Source organism: Cucurbita moschata, unplaced genomic scaffold (genome assembly GCF_002738365.1).
Source record: "Cucurbita moschata cultivar Rifu unplaced genomic scaffold, Cmos_1.0 Cmo_Scf00044, whole genome shotgun sequence".
NCBI lineage: Eukaryota > Viridiplantae > Streptophyta > Magnoliopsida > Cucurbitales > Cucurbitaceae > Cucurbita > Cucurbita moschata.
Window position 1 is genome coordinate 3,000,193 of NW_019268560.1, and position 10,259 is coordinate 3,010,451.

At 33.5% G+C, this 10,259-nt stretch overlaps 2 protein-coding genes across 2 annotated transcripts; one reads left to right on the forward strand and one right to left on the reverse strand.

The window, feature by feature from the left end:
- Positions 1-1,381: 1,381 nt before the first annotated feature.
- On the reverse strand, positions 1,382-4,435 carry LOC111434266 (uncharacterized protein At4g04980-like). The gene is made up of 9 exons (XM_023071672.1): positions 4,370-4,435; positions 4,029-4,223; positions 3,852-3,947; positions 3,642-3,768; positions 2,511-3,564; positions 2,274-2,439; positions 2,019-2,183; positions 1,741-1,893; positions 1,382-1,666 (listed from the first exon to the last, which is right to left on the reverse strand). The coding sequence occupies exons 1-9, from the start codon at positions 4,433-4,435 to the stop codon at positions 1,457-1,459; spliced, it is 2,232 nt and encodes a 743-aa protein (XP_022927440.1). The 3' UTR covers positions 1,382-1,456.
- A 2,227-nt stretch (positions 4,436-6,662) lies between these two features.
- On the forward strand, positions 6,663-7,236 carry LOC111434063 (toll/interleukin-1 receptor-like protein). The gene is made up of 2 exons (XM_023071356.1): positions 6,663-7,075; positions 7,149-7,236. The coding sequence occupies exons 1-2, from the start codon at positions 6,663-6,665 to the stop codon at positions 7,234-7,236; spliced, it is 501 nt and encodes a 166-aa protein (XP_022927124.1).
- The last annotated feature ends 3,023 nt before the right edge of the window (positions 7,237-10,259 follow it).

Sequence of the window (10,259 nt, forward strand, 5' to 3'; positions counted from 1 at the left end):
TATGCGAGTGGGACGAGAGCAGGTTGGAAGAATTCATGTTGAAACACTATAGGTTAGAAGGACTTGTGTTTATCTGTGAGGATAGATTTTTATTTTTAAGAAGTAAAGAATAAGTAACCTAACAATGTGGCACGAGAATGTCAAAACCATCCCGCGTTGAATAACCAAGCAAATAAGAGATTTTTAATTCATATATGTCGGAAAAAAACTAATGTAAATGAGATAAAAGCATTAAATAGTTTCATACATGTGACAGTACGTAGTTCAGACAATAATTTTGATCCATCCACATGAAACTTTATAGTTTGGTAGTTACTTGTCGACTCATAATTTTTTTTTTTTTTTTGGGTGGAGTTCGTCTATTTAACTCCATAAGACTATTCTTTTAGATTTATGAAATTGTATAAACTAAATCTAAAGTTGGACGATTGACAATCCCAAATTTGTCGTCAATGAATTACGTATCTAAGATATTTATTATTTGGTTAAATAATTCATTTGTATTACGTACATTTCTTGCAATAATGGATATGAACTGTAATTGATTTCTAATAAATATTTAATAAAAAAAAAATTGTTGGAAGTTTGTAACAATAACACCACGTGAAAAATATTTTTATTTTAAATATCCAAAAAAAAATAATAATAAATCACGGACTTTTATTTTATAATCCATTAAATATGCTTGAAAATATATTTCTTAAAAATGATTCTCGACAAAATATATATATGTATATATATATATATTTTAAAAGTATAAAAGTATTCAAATTATCTAAAGTAGTGCAATTCGATAAAATAAAGTGGGTGTGAGGTACGAGTGGTTGTGTGGTGGTTGTATGTTTAGTTAATGAAAGGATAGCCAAAACCCGAAAAAACGTGGTGGATAAAGAAGAGGTACTAAACAATCTCTATGAAAGAAGTGTACATCAAGACGGTGGATAATGTCGTTTCAATGTGTCTCTCCGGTGAATTTATTTTTTGTTTTTTTCAAAATGTTTCATACTAACAGAGATAATAGTGGATGCTAACAAGTTAATTTGGGATCAACAATTCAATTCAATTCAGTACCCATACAATTACATACAATCACAATTACAATGGTGTAATATTGAAATCTGGTAATAAGATGGAACACAGATGTGGTTGTTGAGATGTTTTTTTTGTGTTCTTGGTGGCCTTCAAGATCCTCTGTTTTATGTAGGGGTAGAGTATAAGCATGAATGGAAGAGAGGTCTGATACAAACATACATATAAACTCATAATAATTAGGTAATGTTTACAGGGTTCTATCCAGAAAGAGGGAGAAGGTGAAGCAACATGAACAAATACCATTCCACAAATTCAAATGCTACACCTCACATGGATCACTGATTCGTTCTTTTTTTTTTGTTTTTCCTGCTAAAAAAAAGGAGAAAACACATGAAAACACAACTTCAAAACAAACAGGATAGAATCATAGGTCCTCAGATTCACTCTCTATTTCTAGAGCCAATTCTCGGGTCAGCCTATCGGCGCGTTCGTCGTGTCCACCGGCGAACGTGTAAACTCGGTATGCCAATTGAAATGCCCTCCATAGCATCTTAGGACATCCCTTGTTTGAGTTTTCGGATCGGACTCCGTTTCGTGTTGTCTCTGCTGCTGCCTGCTTCAACTCTCTCTTTTCCTGTATCGACCATACAAATCACGTTAGGTTTCGATAGTTATAACTCAACTCAACTCAATCGAGTGATTGACAACCTTTAGAGCTAATTCCATGCAGCTGGAAGACACGTCCACCATTGATTCCTTGATCCGTATTAACACGTTGAAATCAAAATGAATGCGGTGACTCTGGAATCTCTTTGATTCATCGTCCTTCGTTCGCTCGAGTGCATCGACTTCTCCTTTGATCTGTATGTGTTTAGCAGAGCCAAAAGCAAATGCTTTGTTACGCGGACTTAGATCTTATATTCAAAGTGGATAATATTATATCGGAGTGTCTATAAATCCAAATAGAAATAGGTATTGAGAACTACCTTGTTGAAGTAGCTTTCAACTCGGTCCAGAAGTTGTCCCATGGGAGAAACAATGTTCCAATTCTGTAACTGAGAGAGCATTGCATCTAGCTTTAAGTATAACGCTGCTGCAGTCCTTAAAGCTTCCAACTTTTTTGTGGGAAATCCTTCAAATCTTGCTAGAACCTTCAAGATTGAGAAAATGCAGCCTACCCATTTGAATAACAGGTTGAAAGCAACGATTAAGAAAGTGGGCAAGGCAGGATTTGTACAAACCTGTGATTCATCGGTTAAATTCTCCAATACAGATTCCACTTTCTTGAGGAAAACGAGTAGCTCGTTCATGTCCGGTGACTGGAAAGCTGAAATGGAAGTTATAAGCTCTGTGATTGGCATTGCGTGTTTTTTAACGTCTTCTTCAATTTGCTGAAAGTAGGCTGATCTGAAACATCCCAAAAGAAACAACATTAATTCTATTGCATTTGTCGTGCAGTTTATAACAGAGAATCTAACCGTTTTGTCATCTCTGCCAAGGCATCAGCCATCCCCTGTTTTCCTCCGGAGCTGCTCCCAACGCCGCCTTTTCTTCCATTAAACGATGTAAGATTTTGATTGGATCCTTCCACCTTCCCTTTGAGTTTCCGGTACAGACTTCCCAATTGATGGGATCTCTTCAGTTTAGTAGTGGCTTTCTTGGGGCGCAATGATCGAATTGCCCCACCTGGAGGAGGTGGCGGTGGAGCAAACCCATTGCCTTGAGGTATTGGAGGAGGTGACGGTACAAGGTTTGATGGTGGTGGTGGTGGTGGTGGTGGTGGTGGTTGTACTGCGACTTTAATCGCCTTTTTTATTACCTTTGACAGTGGTGTAGGCGGCGCAGGCGCAATAGGTGCAATAGGCACGGCTGCAGCAGGCAGTACCTTGATCCGAGGCAATGGTGGTGGTGGAGGTAGTTGTAAAGAATGAGCCAATACTGCATTTTGTTGCACCATTGGTGGTGGTGGTGGTGGTGGTGGTGGTGGTGGTGAAGGTGGTGGCGATGGAGGAGGCAGAGGAGGTCCCGGTGGTGACAGTTTTGATGCAGGAAGTTCTTGAAAATCAACATCATTAGCTCTCTCAGGACTACCCTTTTGGCTAGCTTCACCTCCATCACCAGCATCAGTCTTTTCAGAGCTGAGCTGAGCTTGTCCCTTTGGGGCAGGGCGGACATTAACACCACAGTGAGACAACGTGGGGAGCAAAACTCGCTTGACATCAAAGGGGTTCAACATTTCCATAGATTTCACTCTAAGAGACCACAAAATGGGAGAATTACACGACACTTTCTCCATTCCAGATAACTTTCTTTCGCTGTTGCGAAAATTTGCAAGAACGGACGTGGGAGTTTCAGGAGAAGAACAGCAAGGGCTATTGGTTTCAGAGCAGGAATCTGTTGAGATCGAGCTCTTACCAAAGGAACTAGTTCGTGAATACGAGGAGCTCTTCGAGTTAACGTATTCGTCCATCATATCAAACCTTTCGTTTGCCATATTAATGATGCAATCAATGATAGCCAACACAGATTCAACTACATAAAGCAAAAGTTTTCATCAATTATGGTCCTAATTTTCTCTACAGAAACTGTTTACAAAATTGAAAACTGACCAATTTCAGTGAAGCTCGAGTTTTCCTTATATGATGGCAAATTATATTTTGGTTTGTCCTTCCAATCATGGTTCAGCATCCAAGATTCTCCGATCGATTTCAGCGCAGTGCAGAAGTAGGAGAGACTCTGATACATAAATTCAAAAGCTCATTCCATAATCCGAACAGAACAGAGCAGAACAGAGCATAACAGAGCAGAACAGGACAAACCTGTTCGATACGTGTGGCATCCATTTCGGAATATTGGATGTCCGATATGAGTTCGGGGTAGAGCTTTTGAAGGTCTTCCATGGTTCCGACCACCAGCTGCCAGAACCCATGACGAATTAAGATATTTGAAACGAACTAAACAGATTGGAGGTGAAGAAGAAATGAAGAAAAAGATACCTCATTTATAGAAGAAGAGAGTTGTAAAGGAGGCAAGTCGATGATGTCTCTAAGAATCAAGATTTTCCTGCGGAGCTCCATGACTTGAGAAAAATTGTCTTTGCGCTTCGATGACTTCCTACCTTTAGCAAGTCTGGATAGCTTTGATTTATTTGTGTACGTCTTCGGGAACACGTAAGAAGGGCTCTTCATTGTCTACGACAGGAAAACACAACACGTAAGAACAACATCTGGGTGTTCTGTTTCATCTCATGTTTTGAAATAAAAACCCCAAATTTGAAACAAAAAATCGAGCTTTATAAAGGAAACCCATTTCAGAAAAGAGAAAAGATGGAACAAACCTCGAGGTTATAAGACTTCTTACGAAACAGCAAAGGGCCTAAACCACACCAGCCATTGGTAGCCATGGAATGTGAGGTAAAGAAGGGTTAAAAAGAATTGAATGAAATAATGGGGTGAAGGGATTTGGGGGTTTTTTGCAGAAAAAATGGTGTTTTGTTTTGTAAATTCCTGTGGTCAACGATGTTGAAGTTCTCTCAAATACAAAAAAATGAAACGAAAAAGAGGTATTCTAGGGCTTTTGAAACACAGCATGAAAGAGCAGATTCAAAGTCGAATTCAATCAAAAGAGAGAGAGAGGAGGAAGAAGAAGGAAAAAAAGAAAAATAAAAAAAATAAATAAAAAAAGAACCAAATGGAATTTACTGCATTGGAACCTTCTCTGTGAAGAGACAGCCAAGAAGAGGCGGAAAGACAGATGAGGTTTTATCGAAGGGATACACAATCCACAGTTCCTAAATTACAGGAACTGGATGCCTCCAATGAAACTAGGTTTGGTTTGACATTTTGGTGTTGTTCTTGTTCTTTGTTCATGTTCTTTACCAGATTCCTGTTTTGTAATTTTTACTTGGTTTGTTTGTTAAGCTTATGATCTGTATACTAAATATAGCCATCATTTTCTTAATCTTTACTCATATAGCCTTAACAACTAATAACAAATCATTAGTTAATTAAGGTACAACAAAACCAATGGTGTCCACATAGTCATAGGAAAAAGTTGGTCTTGTACGCAGACATGCACACAAACAACAAGGTTGACACTACTTGACACAACCCAATTCATCATTTCTCCTATCCGCTTCTAGTAAATCTCCACTCGGGTCTGTTTCTCGTACTTGTTGCAATCTAAATACGTATGAATGAAGTATCATATACAATAAATTTGTATAAAACTCAATATGCGAATCAATCTTAATCATGAGTAAATTATAAATTTGTATATGTAACTTTCGTTGGTTTCTTAATTTACCTCCGGACATGGACGAGGTTTATATTATACGTACAATGTAACATGATAGTTAGGATAATAATATAAACTATAAGTAATATAATATTATACGATGGAATTTTAGCGATGACTTCGTAAAGAAGGTAGCCTTAGAGAAGAAGGAAAGTCTGTTGAAGTTTTCGTCACCAAAATGTACGATTAATGAAGGGGCCCCACTTCCTTGCTGACTTTTCTCGGTCAAACCATCGTTTCTTCGCCACGTGGCTATTCTCCTCCTATCCATCTTAATTTCCAACTTTTAGGCTATTAATTTATTTACGAAACTACTTTATATTAAAAATCTTTTATAATAATTATTATTAAACCAGATTTCTATAATTGATAATATATATTTTTTAATTAATAAAAATTAAAAATGCTGTTTTCGAAATTTACATTATTTAAAATACGTGGTTTGAAAAAAAAAATTAAAATTACATTTGTCAAACATATATTGGTTGAAATTAGTGCATCCAAAAATAAAAATAAAAATAAAATAAAAATGACTTGTTTTCTCGTTTTAATGAATTAAATTATCTTCTTTTTTTTTTTGTAATTAAAATTAATTTTAAATAAAAATATATATAAGGTTGCTTTCCACAAATTTCCTAGTGTACCTTTAATAACTTTCATATAAATAACATTTAAGGTAGACGGTTAACACATGCTACTCAGTTATATCTGCACAGTTGTTTGAACATAAATTCTCGTGACTTTACTTTTAGTTTCTTCAAAAATTTTCGTGTCAATGGAGACTGTTTTTTATTTATAAACCCGTGATCTTTCTCTTAATTAGCCAATGTGGGATTATTTCTCTCAATAGTGCTCAATAATACTTATTTCGAACAAAGTACACCATAGAGTCTCTCTCGGGAGAAGGTTTAGAACAGTTTAGTGCAATCGTAATGCACGAGAAACCCGAGTATGCAAAATGGGGCGCAAGAAACCAATACACATAAGCATAGACTTTGTCAAGAGGTGTGTCTTTTTGGGTTCCTCTATTCTCTTTTATTGGACGTGTTTGAAGGGCTTTAATGAATATCGAAATGTAATTGTTTTAAAGAGTCAAAAATACAACTGCGAAACCCATCTCTTTTGGTTTTTGAATTCAAACCCTAACCCACTTTTGGTCATTATTCCAACGACGCCATTTTCTATCTCCATATATATATAAATATAAACACCACAATTCTTCATTCCTAACAAACCAACCCCTAAACCAAGCCATGCAACGTTATTTTTCATCTCTCCCCAGAAACCACCTAATCCCCTCCACAATCCTCACTCGTCGCAACCACGTCCGATCCATGTCGCAGCGGTGCGACGTCTTCATAAACTACCGCGGCGTCGACACCCGACGGAGCATCGCTGGCTTGCTCTATGACCATTTTACTAGAATAGGGCTCCGCCCATTCTTAGACAGCGCCAACATGAAACCAGGAGACAAACTTTTTGGGGAGATTGAGGAAAGTATTAGGAGTTGTAAGGTGGGAATTGCGGTGTTTTCGCCGCGTTATTGTCGGTCTTATTTTTGTTTGCATGAACTTGCTCTAATGGTGGAGAATAAAAAGAAGATCATACCGATATTCGTCGACGTTCGGCCGTCGGAGCTTCATGTCGAGTTTAACCGAAACTGTCCCGAAAAAGAGATGGAGAGGTTCAATTGGGCACTTGGAGAAGCCAAATACACCGTTGGACTCACCTTCGACTCCATTAACGGGTAATTATTTCTCAATAAAATCGTGGCGTAATTTGTACCCAAAAGCACTCATGTTGTGTGATTATCTTGTTAGGGATTGGTCGGAGCTGCTCAGAAAAGCTTCAACCGCCGTCATTGATAATCTGGTCGCCGGAGAAGCGGTAGAGATGCCGGGAAATTAAGCCATGTAAATGCATGCATACTCAAATTTGATTAATTTCAATATACACTCAATTTTTTTTTCTTTTTTAATTCTTTGTGGAATAGGGGTTTTGATTAACACAAATTTCAAGAGATTCAATTGTATTGTTCGTACTATCATTTAATAAAAATTTGTTCAAATTCTTTGATAACTTTCTTGGTCGAAATGTTTGAGAGACAATGGATTGTACACGTTTATACTCTAAACTTTTAAGATTTCTACCTATTTAATTACATTTTTATACTCTCACATGGGTTCGAAAGGAGAGCGAAACATTCTTTTTTTAAAAATTGTGAAATTAATAGAACGAGTCAAAATGGATAATATCTATTAGCGGTGGACTTGAAGCTCGCTTGCCCCGAATGTGGTGGATTAAAAGATCCCACATTGATTTTAAAATGAGCGGTTCCAAGTGAGTCTATGGTCGATATATTAATAGGCCGGTTACGCTAATAGCTTTATAAAAAAATAATGATTTATTAGTTATCAATTTAAATTCTATATAATGAAATATTATGGAATTATTTATATAAATAAAAATATATAAGAAAATTAGTTTTCATAGGTGCCTTTGATATACATATATATACATACATATATATATATATTTATTTATTTATTTTGTATGAAGGGTCACATATATATGTGCGCATATGGGGAACTAAAATTAATTAAAGATAAGAAGATGATAAATGAAAATCATGATAAATATGTGCGTATGGGTAAAGAATATTAAAGTATTAATAATAATAATAATATATATATATATATATATATATATTTTGGTGTCAAAATAAACTAGAAAATAAAATAAAAATCTAAAATGTTATTGATATATTTTGAATGAAGAACATGAATTTTGTTTTTATTAGGCCCTGGATGTCACGATGCCTATACTTTTGTTTCAAATTGATATTTATCTCTTTAATATTTTAAATATTCAAAGTTTTTAATATTCATGGGGTGTGAACTCGAGACAAATAAAAATTCAAGATTTTAGAAGTTATTAATGAAAATCACTTAAACTTTCAAAAAAATAAAATAATAATAATAATAATTCCGGCTTGTATATATTATACAATATATAATCTAAATTTTTATTTATTTTGAATGAAGGTTAAAATATGCCTCTTAAATTAGTATGTCAATAAATTATTATTTAATTAAATATCATTTTTATATCTGACCATTCTTTAAGGTAGTTTGTTTTAATGAATTGATACATAAATTAATATTTAACATTAGGGTTAATATATATACTTTGTTGTGATTTATTATTATTATTATTATTATTTAGTTGGTATAGGGGTGAGTATTTAGGGTATAAAAACCGTTATAATGATATAAGGAATTGGTCAAAATTATGGAAGAGTTGGGAGGTAGTCAAAAGTGAGGTAATATATTAGAAGTCAAACTTCAAGGTCTATCAATATTAAAATTCAAATTTCTTTTCCATCTTAAATACTCAAATTCTCTTCCAAATTAAATTCTGGACCACCGTACTAATACTTTAAATCATAAAAAAGTTAATTTTATTACGAACCACTATCTTGATTTTTTTTTTTTTTTTTTGTCATTGTATAATATAATATCTAATCGAACTGTTCGTGACTATTTAGTTCATATATTTATGATCGTTTAGTCCTTAAATTTTAATAATCTATAATGATAAAAAAAATATTGTGAGAATTTAGTGAATTTATTTATAAATTATAAAAACCTTTTAAAAAGAATCATCATCAAAATTTGGTTAGTTTGAATGTTTCACTTTCAACAAAGTGTCTACACGTACTTTTGAACTTGACAACTATAAACAAACAAATCCAAAACTTTTATTTTGGTGTTAAATAATAATATAAAATATATTTATCTGACGTATTTTTTATTCATTCAAACATCTTAAATAAAATCTCACAAAACATTGTTTTCATTTTCATTTTATATAATTATAGAATTATTCAATTACCTTTCCATTTTTTTTCTATCGTTCTTAAATATCATAATTTTAAATAAAAATGAGTTTTATTGTTTATGAGCATCCCGAACCTAAATTTAAGAAATTTGAATTCTCAATTAACCTAAATTCCACAAAATATAACAAAAATAATAATAATAATTTTGAGGGTAAAATATGTGAATGATGGGAAAATAATAGAAATAAAACCTTATTCTATGTATTAACTGTAATTAAGTAGAAATTAAAATATTTAGTTGAGTTAATTTTACAGTTAAATTAGTTATATAGTTCTTTTTAAATTTGTGGTTCCCACGTTGAGCTGTATTGTAATTTCATTTACCTTTTATGCCAAACTTTCCACCGCCCAAGTGGAAGATAAAGAAGTGTTCGTCGTTTGACCTTTTTGTCCCTCCCCAACATTAGCAAATCATAACCTTTTCTTTCTCTTCTTGTCTTTTTACCTTCTTTTTTTTTTTAATTGTTTTATTTCAATTCTTATCCATTTCTTTAATATTAATTTTTTTTAATAAAAAAGACATAAAAAAAAGTGAATATTCTCATTTAAAAAAAAAAAAATCTAACCCAATTTTGCAGTTCATTTGAATCCAACACGTGCGCAAAGGATTGGGCCAAAGCCTCCAAAGTGTGGGCTCCAAATAGCTGGTGGCCCATGAAACTTATAATAGGTTTGGGGAAACAAGAAAGGGAGACGAGAGAAAGATATTTAAAACATGTTTGATTTTAGAATTTAATTATGAAGTTAAAGAGATTCTTTTCAATTATTTTAGTATTAATTAATCGAGAATTAAATATCGATACATCAAACTTAGGTACAACAATAACAAACAAAAAAAAAGAATATACTTAATTTTGTATAACCAATTTTCTCTACGTTCTTACAATTCTGATATTCACTCTCGCATATTTTTATACCTTTACATAATTTAATCAAAATAACGTTACCATACTTTTTACCCGACCATTCAATAAAATAATATATAAAAGTTACCAAAAAGGAGCTTTTTTTTTTTTTTTTTTTTTTTTTT